The sequence below is a fragment of the Mastigoproctus giganteus genome, chromosome 11, assembly GCF_048544385.1.
Source record: "Mastigoproctus giganteus isolate SK-2022 chromosome 11, ASM4854438v1, whole genome shotgun sequence".
In the NCBI taxonomy this organism is placed as follows: domain Eukaryota; kingdom Metazoa; phylum Arthropoda; class Arachnida; order Uropygi; family Thelyphonidae; genus Mastigoproctus; species Mastigoproctus giganteus.
This window is the reverse complement of record NC_143585.1, coordinates 7,341,337-7,357,279: the sequence shown is the minus strand read 5'-3', so window position 1 is coordinate 7,357,279 and position 15,943 is coordinate 7,341,337. Positions and strand designations below refer to the sequence as shown.

The 15,943-nt window shown below is 38.4% G+C and overlaps 1 protein-coding gene across 3 annotated transcripts in view; it reads right to left on the bottom strand.

Moving 5' to 3' along the window:
* Positions 1-15,943, bottom strand: part of LOC150077672 (adenylate cyclase type 3-like) — a 376,378-nt gene that overhangs the window by 18,540 nt on the left and 341,895 nt on the right. For all 3 annotated transcript variants that reach the window (XM_090384272.1, XM_090384271.1, XM_090384273.1), the window contains exon 19: positions 12,672-12,795. In XM_090384272.1, the coding sequence (XP_090240398.1) occupies positions 12,672-12,795 (124 nt within the window). The remainder of the gene's footprint in view (positions 1-12,671; positions 12,796-15,943) is intronic.

The following is a 15,943-nucleotide window of genomic DNA, read 5'->3' as shown; positions in this document are numbered from 1 at the left end:
TGATATCATATCTTAACAAGACAGACTGCTTCTACAGGGATGGGATACACTTAAATAGAAAGGGTGCAAGAATGTTTGCTGATGCTATCGAGGCAGTGTTAGGTGGGTCGGAAAACTGCTAGCTTTGGGGGGAGACAAAGACTAATAGATTAACAGTAGCCACTGGCAGAGGAGAAAGTGATTCTTGCACTGCTTCTATTCGAATGAGCAGCAGCCTGGAAAATAAGATGCAGGATATTTCAGTCTGCTGGGAATCATGGGGATACAAGTAAACAAATGGGTTGTGTTAGGGTGGCTAAGAGGAAGAGCAGGTGCATGTATACTTGCGTGTACACCAATGCTAGGGGTTTAGTAAATAAATTTGATGAATTTGGGGTATTGCTCAAAACATCAAAGGCAAATATTGTTGGGATTTCAGAGACGTGGTGTCACACAGATATAATTAATGCAGAACTGGAATTTGGGGAGTACAATGTCTACAGAAAGGATAGACAGGATAGGAAGGGAGGAGGGGTTATGCTATTAGTTAAGAAACACATAAAATCCAAGGAAGTGAAGCCAGTTGACATGGCTGGACAGTGCAGTGTCGAGTCAGTTTGGTGTGATATAAGCATTAGGAGATCAAAATTGAGAGTAGAAGTGTGCTATAGGCCTAATGACTCTGATGAGTATAATAAGAAACTGTACAGAGAAATAGAGTGGGCCAGTAAATCAGAGAGTCGTATAATGGGAGATTTTAATTTCCCAGATATTGACTGGAATTTGGGGGCTGGTCACTCACACACTAGCAAGGCTTTTGTGGATTTATTGAATGATTGTTTTCTACATCAGCATGTTCAGGAGGCGACTAGAGGGAGTAATACTCTTGATTTCATTATCAGTAGTGATTCTTCATGCATTAAGAATCTGCAGATAAATGAACCACTAGGTGGCAGTGATCACAGTGTGCTGAACTGGGAGTTACTCAAAGAGGTAACTACCATTAGGGGTAAAGGGAAGGGGTATTGTTTTTCGTAAAGGCGACTACAATGGACTGAGACAGTATTTAAATTCTATACAGTGGGATCAACTGATGATTATACATCAGTTACGAACAGCAAATTCAAAATGGGAAGCATTCAAAGAACTTATCTTGGAAGCTACTAGGCTTTACATACCAACTAAGAAATATTGTTCAAGGTTTAGGCCTAAATGGATGTCAGATGAACTAATGAGGCATATGGCAGAGAAGAAAAATGCATGGGATACATACAAATTAACACGTGACACAGAAGCCTATGATAGATACAAGTTGATCTGTAACCAAGTTACATAGGAGGTTAGGCAGGCGAAGGCAGATTACGAGAGATCCTTGGCAAGGGATGTGAAGAAAAACAGCAAAGTGTTCTTTACTTATGTAAACTCTAGAAGGAAGGGGATGAATCAGATTGGTCCACTTGATATCGATGGCTCAACTGTTGATGACCCTGCTCAGGTACTAACAAACTAAATGAATATTTTGCATCGACATTCACACATGAGAAGTTATTCAGCGATGGGAATGCCATAGGTGTATTCAACTCTAGCAGTAAGCTAGAGAATCTTGTAATAACTGAGAGTAAAGTGGAGGAGAAATTGTTGAAGATAAACACAAGAAATGCACCTGTGGTGGATGTGATCTATTCAGTTATATTAAAGGAGGCAGCAAAGGAGGTGAGCAAACCCTTAGCCATAATTATGAGAGCTTCCTTGGACTCAGGGGAGGTACCCATGGACTGGAGACGTGCAAATGTGACCCCAATTCACAAGGGAGGATCAAAGGCTGACACAAGTAATTATAGACCTGTGAGTTTAACTTCTGTTCCTGGAAAATTAATGGAGGCACTGATTAAAGAAGCACTGCAAGATCATCTAGACAAGACTTCAGTTATACCTCGGACACAGCATGGTTTTGTTAAGGGGAAGTCTTGCCTGACCAATTTGATTGGATACAATGATGCAGTCACAAAAGAACTGGATGCAGGGAATAACTTTGATATTATATACTTGGATCTTAGAAAGGCTTTTGATACTGTTGCACATGGAAGACTGCTGCACAAATTGGAGCAGTGTGACATTGGAGACAAATTACTGCTATGGATACAGGTGGTTGAGGGGGAGAAGACAGAGAGTGGTAATCAATGGACACTGCTCATCGTGGACTAATGTTATTAGTGGAGTCCCTCAGGGTTCAGAATTGGGTACATTATTGTTTTCTGTATTTATAAATGATATCGATGATGGTATATCAAGCTTAATGTCCAAGTTTGCGGACGATACGAAGGTTGGCAGGGTTGTCAAGGACACTACTGACACTATACTGCTGCAACAAGATCTGGAAAGGTTGAGCAGATGGGCTGAGAGGTGGCAAATGAAGTTTAACATTGACAAATGTAAGGTACTACATATGGGAAACAGCAACCCCAGAGCAACATATCAACTCTGTGGTACTACACTGACAGTGGTAGAGAATGAAAGGGACCTGGGGGTGGTTGTGCAGGCAGATATGAAGTTCCATGAGCAGTGCAGACGGGCTGCAAGAGTAGCTCATGGTGTATTGTCAATGACATATATTAATTTTTCTAGCAGGGATAAGGAGGTGATTATTCCCTTGTATAAGGCAATGGTCAGGCCACACCTAGAGTACTGTATACAGGCCTGGAGACCTCATTTCAAGAAGGATGTAGAGCTGCTGGAACGAGTACAGAGAAGGGCAACAAGATTAGTGAATGGAACAATGGGGTGCTCTTACGAAGAAAGGCTTAAGTTTTGTGAATTACAGTGTCTGGAGACTAGGCACCAGTGAGGTGATCTGATAGAGGTGTACAAAGCCTTAAATGGTTTGAGCATGCTCAATGCTGATGGGATTCTTCCTCTTGCTCAGAATAATCACCTGAGAGGGCATAAATTCAAATTGAGGAAAGACAGATGTAGGATAGATGTGCAGAAATTTGCCTATAGCCAGCGGGTGGTTGGTAAGTGGAACAGACTTCCATCCCTTGTCGTGGAAGTTGATAGCCTAAATAAGTTTAAGGCTCAGCTGGACAGGTATTTCGAACGAACAGAGGGGTGAAGTGGAAGTGGTTATTTTTTATTTATTTATTTTACTTTTTTTTTTTTTTTTTTTTTTTGGCTGATGCTGCATAAGCTTGCTTTCTTGCATCAAATGCTTCTACTAATGCTAATGCTAATGCTAATATATTTGGATCTTTGAAAGGCTTTTGATATTGTTGCACATGATAGACTGCTGCACAAATTAGAGCAGTGTGGCATTGGAGGCAAATTGCTGCTATGGATAAAGGTATGGTTGAGTGGGAGAAGGCAGAGAGAGTAGTGACATTGAGGTGAAGTAATCAATGGACACTGCTCTTCGTGAACTAATGTTATTAGTGCAGTCCCTCAGGTTCAGTGTTGGATTCATTGTTGTTTTCTGTATTTATTGATGATATTGATGATGGTATATCAGGTTTAAAGTCCAAGTTTGCAGAAATTATGAATGGTTGTTAATGACACTAGTGACAGTACACTGCTGGAAGAGGATCTAGAAAAGTTGAGCAGATGGGCTGAGAAGTGGCAACTGAAGTTTAATATTGACAAATGTAGAGTACAGCATATGGGAAGCAGTAACCCCAGAGTAATGTATCAACTGTGTGATACTACACCGACAGTGGTAGAGTTTGAAAAGGACCTGGGGGGTATTTGTACAGGCAGATATGAAGTTTTCTGAGCAGTATAGAGAGTCTGTAAGAGTAGCTCATGGTGTTTTGTCAATGATATACAGGAATTTTTTTTAGCAGGGATAAGTAGGTGATTATCCCCTTGTATAAGGCAATGGTCAGACCACACCTTGTATACTGTATATAGTATACAAGGTGTATATAGTATACAACTTCTATACTATATACAGGTTTGGAGGCCTCATTTTAAGAAGGATGTAGAGCTGTTGGAATGAGAACAGAGAAGGGCAACAAGATTAGTGAATGGAACAAAGGTTTCTCTTACGAAGAAAGGCTTAAGTTTTGCAGATTACAGTGTTTGGAGACTAGGCATCTGCGAGGTGATCTGATTGAGGTGTATAAAGCTTTGAGAATGCTCAATGCTGATGGAAATTTTCCCATTGCTCAGTACAATCGCCTGAGAGGGCATAAATTCAAATTGAGGAAAGACAGTTGTAGGATGGATGTGCAGAAGTTTGCCTTTAAACTTTCATCTGTCATTATAGAAGTTGATAGCTTGAATAGATTCAAGGCAGAACTTGTCAAACATTTGGAGCGTGTGGATAGATGAAATGAGAAGGTTTTTTTTTTTGCCGATGCTATATAAGGTTACTTTCTTGCATCATGTGCCTTTACTAATGTTAATGCTAAATGTCTATTTCCATGAGCCTTGCATATTCTCTCCAGGGATGAACTGATCGAGAAGGTGCTCAACACATACTTTATCGTATCGTGTCCGGGCCTAACTCTCAACTTTTTGCCCACATTGTCCTGTACTTTTTCAAGAATGCAGGCTTACAGAGCATCAGCCAAAAAAAAAAAAAAAACACTTCCCATTTCACCCATCCATTTACTCCAAACATTTGTCCAGTTCTTCCTTGAATTTATTTAAGCTATCAACTCCCACAATGACAGATCAAAGATTGTTCCAGTAATCAACTATCTGCCAGCTAAAGATAAATTTCTGCACATCTAAACTACAACTGTCTTTCCTCAAATTGCATTTATGCCCCTCGAGTGCATAATCTGAACAATTGGAAGAATCCCATGAACACGGAGCCTGCTCAAACCATTAAAGTGTTATATACCTCAATTAAATCACCTTGTGGATGATCTGATTGAGGTATATAAGGTCTCAAGACAGTGCATTGCAGAATTTAAGTCTTTCTTGATAAGAGCTACCATTTGTTACCCTCACCAAACTTGTTACCCTTCTTTGTACAAGTTCTAGCAACTCTAGATCCTTCCTAAAATGAGGCCTCTAGATCTGTATGCATTACTCAAGGCGTGACCCAACCATTGCCTTATACAGAAGAATAATCACCTCTTTCTGCCTACTAACAAAATTATCCCCACGTCTTTTTCATTCTCCACTACCCTGAATGTAGCACGGCACAGTTGGTACATTTCTCTGGGGTTACTGCTAAACAAATGCAGTACTTTACATTTGTCTTGGTAAGAGCACCCCTTTATTCCCCTCATCAATCTCGTTGGCCTCCTTTGTATTAGTTCCAACAGCTTCCAGACCTGTATGCAGTACTCAAGGTGTGGCCTGACCACTATTATACAAGGGAATAATCACCCCCTTATCCCCATTAGTAATATTCCTGTATATTAATGACAAAACCCCATTATCTGTCTGCACTGTTCAAAAAAACTGCAAATCTGACTGCACAATTACCCTCAGATCTTTTTTGTTCTCCACTACCCTGAGTATAGTACCACACAGTTGGTACTTTACTCTGGTGTTACTGCTACCCATACGTAGTACTTTGCATTTGTCAATGTTAAACTCCAGTTTCCACCTATCAGCCCATCTGCCCAACTTTTGTAGATTCTGTTCCAGCTGCATACTGTCATTACTGTTATTAACTACCCTGCAAACCTTCATATCATCTGCGAACTTGGACTTTAAGCCTGATATACCTTCATCAATATCACTGATAAATAGAAAAAACAACAATATTAGCATTACCATTAGAATTAGTAGAGGCATATGATGCAAGAAAGCACGCTTATGCAGCATCGGCCAAAAAAAAAAAAAAAAAACTTCCACTTCACCCCTCCGTTCGTTCAAAATACCTGTCCAGCTGAGCCTTAAATTTATTTAGGCTATCAACTTCCACAACAAGGGATGGAAGTCTGTTCCACCAACCAACTACCCGCTGGCTAAAGGCAAATTTCCGCACATCTATCCTACATCTGTCTTTCCTCAATTTGAATTTATGCCCTCTCAGGTGATTATTCTGAGCACGAGGAAGAATCCCATCGGCATTGAGCATGCTCAAACCATTCAAGGCTTTATACACCTCTATCAGATCACCTCGCCGGTGCCTAGCCTTTCTTCATAAGAGCAACCCTTTGTTCCATTCACTAATCTTGTTGCCCTCCTCTGTACTCGTTCCAGCAGCTCTACATCCTTCTTGAAATGAGGCCTCCAGACCTGTATACAGTACTCAAGGTGTGGCCTGACCATTGCCTTATACAAGGGAATAATCACCTCCTTATCCCTGCTAGAAAAATTCCTTTATATCATTGATAAGACACCATGAGCTACTCTTGCAGCCCATCTGCACTGCTCAGAGAACTTCATATCTGCCTGCACAATTACCTCCAGATTCTTTTTATTCTCTACCACTGTCAGAGTAGTACCATAGAGTTGATATGTTGCTCTGGGGTTGCTGTTTCCCATATGTAGTACTTTACATTTGCCGCCTCTCAGCCCATCTGCTCAACCTTTCCAGATCCAGTTGCAGCAGCATAGCATCAGTAGTGTCCTTAACAACCCTGCCAACCTTTGTATCATCTGCAAACTTGGACATTAAGCTTGATATACCATCATCAATATTATTTATAAATACAGAAAACAATAATCGACCCAACACTGAACCCTGAGAGACTCCACTAATAACATTAGTCCACGATGAGCATTGTCCATTGATTACCACTCTCTGTCTTCTCCCCCTCAACCACCCCTTTATCCATAGCATCAATTTGCCTCCAATGCCACACTGCTCCAATTTGTGCAGCAGTCTTCCATGTGCAACAGTATCAAAAGCCTTTCTAAGATCCAAGTATATAATATCAAAGTTATTCCCTGCATCCAGTTCTTTTGTGACTGCATCATAGTATCCAATCAAATCGGTCAGGCAAGACTTCCCCTTAACAAAACCATGCTGTGTCCGAGCTATAACTGAAGTCTTGTCTAGATGATCCTGCAGTGCTTCTTTAACCAGTGCCTCCATTAATTTTCCTGGAACAGAAGTTAAACTCACAGGTCTATAATTACTTGTGTCAGCCTTTGATCCTCCTTTGTGAATTGGAGTCAAATTTGCACATCTCCAGTCTGTGGGTACCTCCCCTGAGCCCAAGGAAGCTCTCATAATTATGGCTAAGGGTTTGCTTACTTCCTTTGTTGCCTCCTTTAATATAACTGGATAGATCCCATCCACCCCAGCTGCCTTTCTTGTGTTTATCTTCAACAATTTCTCCTCCACTTTACTCTCAGTTATTACAAGATTATCTAGCTTACTGCCAGAGTTGAATACACCTCTGGCATTCCCCTCGCTGAATAACTCCTCATGTGTGAATGTCGCCGCAAAATACAGTAATACCCCGACTTATGCAAACTCGGAGTTACGCGGTTCTTGATTTTTTCTTGCTGTGATACGCATTGGACATGTTTCGCGCGAACTCTATGTGCACAATTATGATTCTACGATCGACGAAAGTTAAGATTGTTTTGTTATACGTTTTCTAAACCCTTAAAAAAACTATGTCGTTCAAACGAAGTAAATCTTATTCTCCTGCACCTAGTAAGAAAAGGAAAACGACATCTTTGGAATGTAAACTTAACATTATGAAGGATTATTAAGGATTTTGATAGCAGAATGAAAATTTGTGAATTGGCAAAGAAGTTTGAGCTACCGGAAGCTACAGTAAGAACAATCATAAAAGATAAAGAAAGAATTCTCGAAGCGGTGAAAAATGATCAATCCTTGAACTCAAGCATAATTTGTAAACGTCATGCTATTATTGCTGAGATGGAAACAATGCTGAAATTATGGTGTGATAATCAAGTAAAAGTGAAGAATTGTCCAGTCGATCAGAACACTGTGTGCTATCAAGCTAATCTGATTTTTGAGAGGTTGAAAGAAGAAGCTGGGGAGGCGGGCAAAAATGAAAACTTTGTAGCTAGTAAAGGTTGGTTCAACCGATTTAAAACTCGCTGTAACTGGCACAGTATCATGGAGAGTGGAGAGGTGGCAAGTCCCAATAAAAAAGCTGCGTCTTCTTTTCCTGAGACACTCAAGGCTATGATAGTAGATGACTATAGCAGGGAAACCATATTGAATGTGGATGAGACTGGCCTGTTCTGGAAGAAGGTGCCTAAAAGAACTTTTATCGCGCGTGAAGAAAAAAACTTTCCAGGATTTAAGGTTTTCAAAGACCGATTGACAGTGACGGTTGGCGGGAATGCAGCTGGTGACTGCAAGTTAAAACCTCTCAAAATTTATCGCTCCAAAAACCCAAGAGTTTTAAAAAAATATATCAAAAATTAGCTTACCAGTGATTTGGAAGTCAAATCATAAAGCTTGGTGACAGCTTCCATTTTTGGGGACTGGTTTGATCACTACTTCATACCCGAAGTCGAATGTTACTGCAAGTCTAAACAGATTCCATTTAAAGTGGTGCTTCTTATTGACAATGCACCCCGGTCATCCTCCTGCCACCCTAATTAATTTCGACCCATGTGTGAAATTAATTAGGGTGGCAGTTGCCTCCCAAACATGCTGATGTAGAAAACAATCATCCAATAAATCCACAAAAGCCCTGCTAGTGTGTGAGTGACCAACCCACAAATTCCAGTCAATATTTGGGATATTAAAATCCTCCATTATAAGACTCTCTGATGTACTGGCCCACTTTATTTCCCTGTACAGTTTCTTTTTATACTCATCAGAGTCATTAGTCCTATAGCACACTCCTACTCTCAATTTTGATCTCCCAATACTTATGTCACACCAAACTAACTCAACACTGCACTGTCCAGCGATGTTGACTGGCTTCACTTCCTTGGATTTTATGTGTTTCTTAACTAATAGCATAACCCCTCCTCCCTTCCTATCCTGTCTATCCTTTCTGTAGACATTGTACTCCCCAAATTCCAGTTCTGCATTCCTTATATCTGTGTGACACCACATCTCTGATATCCCAACAATATCCGCCTTTGATGCTTTGAGCAATACCTCAAATTCACCAAATTTATTTACCAATCCTAGCATTGGTGTACATGCAAGTATACATGCACCTGTTCTTTTTCTTAGCTACCCTAACACAACCCATATGTTTACTTGTACCGCAATAACTCCTAGCAGTCTCTGAAATATCCTGCATCTTGTTTTCCAGGCTTCTGCTCATTCCAATAGAAGCAGTGCAAGAATCACTTTCACCTCTGCCAGTGGCTACTGTTAATCGATTAGTCCTTGTATCCTATGTAACCACATCATAGTATCCAATAAAATTGGCCAGAGAAAACTCACCCTGAACAAACCCATGCTATTTCTGAGTTATTACTGCAGTCTTGTCTAGATGATCCTGCAATGCTGCTTTAACAAGTGACTCCATTATTTTCCCCTAACAGAAGTTGTACTAAAAGGTCTGTAATTACTGACATGACCCTTTGATCCCGCTTTGTGAATTGGAGATACATTTGCATATCTCCAGTCAGCGGGGACTGTCCCTGAGTCCATGGATGCCCTCATAATTATGACTTGAGATTTGCTTACTTCCTTTGCCACCTCCTTTAATATAAATGGATAGATTCCATCCACTCCAGGTGCCTTTCTTATATTTAACTTCAACAATTTCCTCACAACTTTTCTCTCAGTTATTGCAAAATCATTTAGCTCCCTGTTAGAGTTTGATAAGCTTCTGTCCTCCACTTCTCTACAGAATTTTTCATATGTGAATGTATATGCAAAATTCTCATTCAATTTGTCAACTATGTAAGCAGGATCATCAACAGTTAAACCATCAATATCAAATGGACATATCTGATTCATCCCTTTCCTTCTAGAGTTTATATAAGTAAAGAAGTATTTGCTGTTATTCTTTGCTGAAGATTTCTCATAATCTGGTTTGTTTGCCTTTCTAAACTCCTTTGTGACTTATATCTACTATAGGCTTGTTTAGCCTGATAATTTATATGTACTCCCATGCATTTTTCTTCTCTGCCACAAGTCTTATTTGTTCATCCGACATCCATTTAGGCCTAAACCTTGAATAGTATTTCTTATTTGGTATGAAAATCCTAGTAGGTTCCAAGATTAAATCCATGAATGCTTCCCATTTAGAATTTGCTGTTGGTAAACTCATTATTTGGTCCCAGTTTCACCTCTTTATTTCACCTCTGTTTGTTGACATTGAAATTATAAATAAGAACTTAGAAATGGGACTAAGTGAAATCTGATATAACTTTTTGTTGAAGCAAAAATATGTGGAAGTTGGATTTACAGATTTTTACACCTATTAATGTAAAGATCAGTTTCACAGAGTGCTATCCTTCGTTACACATATACTGACTATGTTCAGCAGCACATATTAATGCGAACAACTGTTTTCTTTAAGGAAAAATAACAAAACTCCAGTTCAAAGATTAAGATTCCAATCAGAACCCATCTTCAATTTTGAAAATTTTGTCAGCGCTAGACATTAGTGTATACCAAATTTTGGTGATTTATGTTCTGGAAAACAGTGCCAAGTGTCCCCTAAAAAATAATACTTAAAAATTAAGAAATTATGATTTTGTTATGTTTATTTTTTTTTATATTTATATTTTTAATATTTAATTATTTACTTACAAATATGTAACCTCTTTTTATAAATAAATGTTTGTTTTGAAATATTTTTAATTTTAAGAATCCTATACATGTACATGTTTGCTTATGTAAACATAATAATATGGATTATTAGGCAATGCTATGTATTTTAAATAATCCTACAAAATATCTTGTTTTAAATGTTGAAAATATGCAGACCTTGACATAATGCAAAATTCTTTATTTGAACCATGGTACAAAATGAGTTTGACATGCCTGACATAAGACATGGATTAGTGATATCTCCTAGCAGGAAATTTCTGTAAGCAAGGCAGAGTACACTGCTGAGCAGCATTTTTTTTTTTTTTTTTTTGTGTGAAAAGGCTTTATCAAACTGGCAGTTCTGTTTGAGTGTAGAATGAGTTTTAAGTGAGTCTGGATTGCAGAAAAGGAAGTAAACAAGCTATATAAGCTTGTTTCCTTGCATCGTTTGCTGCTACTACTAATAATAATAACATGGAAGAAACATTTTTTCAGCAATATGAAACAAGATATGTACAGCAAATTCAGGTCCATTTCCTGAAGGAGCATTTAATGATAAGTCATATAAATTATATTTTTTTTGGCTGATGCTGTATAAGCTTGCTTTCTTGCATCATATGCCTCAACTAATGCTGATGCTAACACTACACTCTGTGAAAGAGAAATTGCAGCACAGAGAAAAAATGGTTGGAGGTGCACATAAATCAGCAGGCAAATGAGATGCACCAAGATATACCAAGATAAATGATTAAAATACATGACCCATCAGAAAGAAGCTTTGGCTGATATAAAAATGAACACAGAGATTGTGTAGCTCAAAGCATTGCATGTATGATGCAGTTAACAGGCTTCTGTCTTACAGGAACTTTACAATACAAGGAAATTGAATAGAATGTTAAGATGTCACATTCAACACTGATATCAGCAACTCAGCAATTTCAACAGAGAATGGATTATCAGCCTTCAAGAGGCTGGTTAATTGTTTAATGGGTAGTGGAGCATGATGAAGGACTACAGAACAGAAGGATCATCTTATCCATTGACAGATTTACACCATACCTACAGCTACCATTCAGTGAGCTGTGACATCACCTGGCTGTCACCCCTTTCCCCACTGAACCATTGCATGCTGACTGGCAGAAGGGAGAGACCTCTGTGCATACTGGCAATTGTGTTGATTATCCGTGACCACTGCCCATCATCAACAGCATCTGGAATTGTGCTGTGCATGAGCCACCTGGAATAAAGAATCAGTAATGATTCCTACTTCTGCTAGGGGCCTGATGATACACCCTGCTGGTGTTATGGTGTGGGAAGGGATCAATTTTGATAGCCGGTTGTCATTGTTGTTGGTATTGGTCAATGACAATTTCACTGTTTGCTTGCTGCTATGTTGCTGAGATTGTAGAAGACATCAATCTCCCTTCACACTCAGAGGAGGTGAAGACACTCCTTTGAGTGTCTTTGTGGTGTGGAAGTAGTCTTGGACAGCCAGATCTCCAGATTTCTCTTCCATTGAGCATGTGTGGAACATTATTTGATTATATCTACAGAGTTACCCAGAGCCAGCACAGACCACAGATATTCTGTGGGACTAGGTGCAAGAGGCTTTGTGTCTAATACCACAGAAGGCCATTTGGCACCTATATGACTCAATGCTGAGATATTCAGTTCACTGTGTCCACAACTTTGCCAGATTTACATCATATTGATCTGTCCTTTATAAATGTGTTCTTCAGCACAGCATTAGCATCTGCAACTTTTGGCATATATTCCTTAACTTCTTGGCTATCATTACTGTAAATATACTCTCTGTATCCTTGTGCCTACAGGGTGCTGCAATTTCAACATCACAGAGTGTCCATGAAATATTTCATAAGCCAGTCAAATTTTCAACATGTAAATTGTCAATGTTTATACATAGAAATACAAGTTAATATGTTATTCATTAGTAAATTATGAGGTAATTACTAATTTAATGTTAGTAAACTCTTAATTAACAGTAATTCCTACTCCATACAGAAATGTTATGGTAATTGAGGATTTTTTATTTTGCTGCCTAAGTTGTACTTACCCATCCTGAGAACAAAATTGTTGAAGCTTTCCTTATTGATGTTACTTAAAGTATCCTTCAATGCCAAGGCAAACTCAGTGAGTTGCGCCAAGTGTGCCCACTTTTCTTTTACAGGAGCATTGGGCTATAGTAAAAAGTGAATTATTTCTATTTTAGATTTTCACATCAAGAAGATTCAAATATTGAAATATTTAAGTTTATCAATACTGTAAATATTAGCTTAAGTCAGTGGTGTCTAGCCTTTTTATGTACAGGGGCCATATTCAAAGTTAGATTTGTTTCATGGGCCACAGTGAGTGATTCAAGGAAAATTAGTGTGTTACATATAAAACGAGGTTTCTGTTTTCAGGTTACCATTTTTTATTTTCAGGATATATATAAAAAATGCAAATTCCCAACGCCTATGTGTAACAAATCTATGTCAGTGATTTATTTTTTACATTTTATTAAAATTATAAAAATATGCCTTACTTTCGTTTTTTTTTTAAAAATACCTTACCTTTTAAATGCTCACTGTGGAAAATTTATAATCTGAAAAGGATCACTGCATTTCAATATTAAGGTGAATAAATAAATATAATGATACACCTAAAATTGAAAATGTTAAACATTTTATTAAGTACAATACACAATTACATTTACTGAACAAAACATTTAATGCAAAAATTTTTTTGATAATTTTACATGCTGTTTTAGTCCACTTTCCACATGGGCCGTACAAAAATAAATCGCAAGCCGTAGGTTGGACACCACATCACTGGCTTAAGTTAATTTAAATAATAAATTATTACTTTTTATCCAAATAAAATTTGAAAACTTCATTATTTCTACAAAATAGTTTTACTATCTAATAATAAATGTTATGCCATTGAAAATGTAAATGTAAATGTAAAAAAAAAAAGAGTCAAATGAAAATGAGAAATGAGAATTATTTTTCAAAGAAACTCTGCTACAATTTTAGACCCTGATCCCATCTGTACATCAGATATTTCATACCCTCTTCAAAAAAAGTCTTTTGGTTGCTGCTAGCACCACTGTTTGATGTTTCATTTCCTTTAATTTTCATTACTCCTATTCATAAGGGGACATCAAAGAGTGATGTGAAAAATTAGAGACCTGTAAGCTTGACTTCTGTTTCAGGGAAAATAATGGAGTCAGTGGTTAAAAAAAAAAGTATTGCAGGACCATCTTAACAGAAAAGGATTTATACAAAAATCACAGTATGGATTTGTTAAAGGGGGGGGGGGGACTCGTCTGGCCAGTCTGATTAACTACTATAATGCAGTAACAAAAGAACTGGATGAAAATAATAATTTTGGCATCACATATTTAGATTCCATTTAAACTTTTGACACTATTTCACATAAGATGTACAGATTGGAGCATTAGGCGCAAGTTACTGCCATAAATAAAGGGATATTTGAGTGGCAGAAGGGAGAGGGTGGTTATAAATGGGCACTGCTCTTTTTGAGCTAGTGTTATGAGTTTGTTTGTTTGTTATTTGGTTTTTAGGAGCATTAGCAACTAAGGCCATATTGCTCCGGGATATGCGGTGGTCATCCCTGACCTTTCCACATCCTCCATATTTGGTGGTGACGGGCTCGAACCCTGGTCTAATCAAGAAGCATGTGTTACGCACTGCTGTTCCTTCCCACCTGGCTACGGAGGTGCCATAATGTTATGAGTGAAGTTCCTCAGGGTTCAGTGCTAGGCCCCCCACACTCTTTACCATATTTACTAACAATACTGATGAACACATGCTGAGCTCATTGTCTAAGCTTACAGATGACACAAAGGTTGGCAGGGTGATTAATGACAGGAATCAAAAATGGCTAAGAACTGGCAGTAGAGGTTTTTGGTAATTGGTAAATTCAAGATACTGCATACGGGCAACAGTAATCCCAAAGATACAAGGAGGCGATTATTCCATTGCATAAGGCCACTTCATGAGTACTATATATAGGTCTACACTATATAGAGGTACTATATACAGTACTACAGTCGGACCTCTCTTTAACGAACTTTGATATAGCGAATTTTTCTATGTAGCAAACTTTTTTGATTTCCCCCTGATCATTATATTGAAAATAATTTCAATATACAATGAACTAATTTCTGGAGACCTGGATACGCATTGTTCGCACCACTGGTCTGTAGGCAATAGAGCTGACACTGTAGAAAGCATAAATTAAGAGCTAAATGGTTTAAGGATTAATCATTTTAGCTTTTAATAGCTAGAGGGTTTAATTATTAAGAGCATTCCACAATTTAGTGTTGCCCGTAAAGCATTTACTATAACGAGAAGTTGCACTGGTCAACTGCTATCTATGTGTCCACAGTCATTGGCAAAGATTAATGACTATTCCCGACAAGGACGTTGGCTCTGAACATATTCAATGTTGATGAAAGAAGACTATTTTTTAAATGTTTGTTAAACAAGACACTGATTTTTAAAGAAGAATAAATGTGTAGGTCGTAAAAATAGTAAGGAGCGAATTAGTCTTGGTTACTGCAAATATGGCTGGTAATGAAAAACTGAAGCTTCTGGTAATAGACAAAAGTAAGAAACCCCAATGTTTCAAAGGAGTAAAGTCATTAAAGTTGGACTACAACAAAAAAGCTTGGATGACAAGTGAAATTTTTGGCATATATTCCTTAACTTCTTGGCTATCATTAAAATTCGATAGGAAGATGACAAAAGAAAACAGAAAAATCGCTTTGACTGTCGACAACTGTCCTGCCCCACCTTCACTCGGTAATTCCAAAACTTCTTCGTAAGAGCACCCCTTTGTTCCATTCACTAATCTTGTTGCCCTTCTCTGTACTCGTTACAGCAGCTCTACATCCTTCTTGAAATGAGGCCTCCAGACCTGTATACAGTACTCTAGGTGTGGCCTGACCATTGGCTTATACAATGGAATAATCACCTCCTTATCCCTGCTGGAAAAATTCCTGTATATCATTGACAATACTCCACGAGCTACTCTTGCAGCCCATCTGCACTGCTCAGAGAACTTCATATCTGCCTGCACAACCACCCCCAAGTCCCTTTCATTCTCTACCACTGTCAGTGTAGTACCACAGAGTTGATACGTTGCTCTGGGGTTGCTGTTTCCCATGTGTAGTACTTTACATTTGACAATGTTAAACTTCATTTGCCACCTCTCAGCCCATCTGCTCAACCTTTCCAGATCCTGTTGCAGCAGCATAGTGTCAGTAGTGTCCTTGACAACCCTGCCAACCTTTGTATCGTCTGCAAACTTGGACATTAA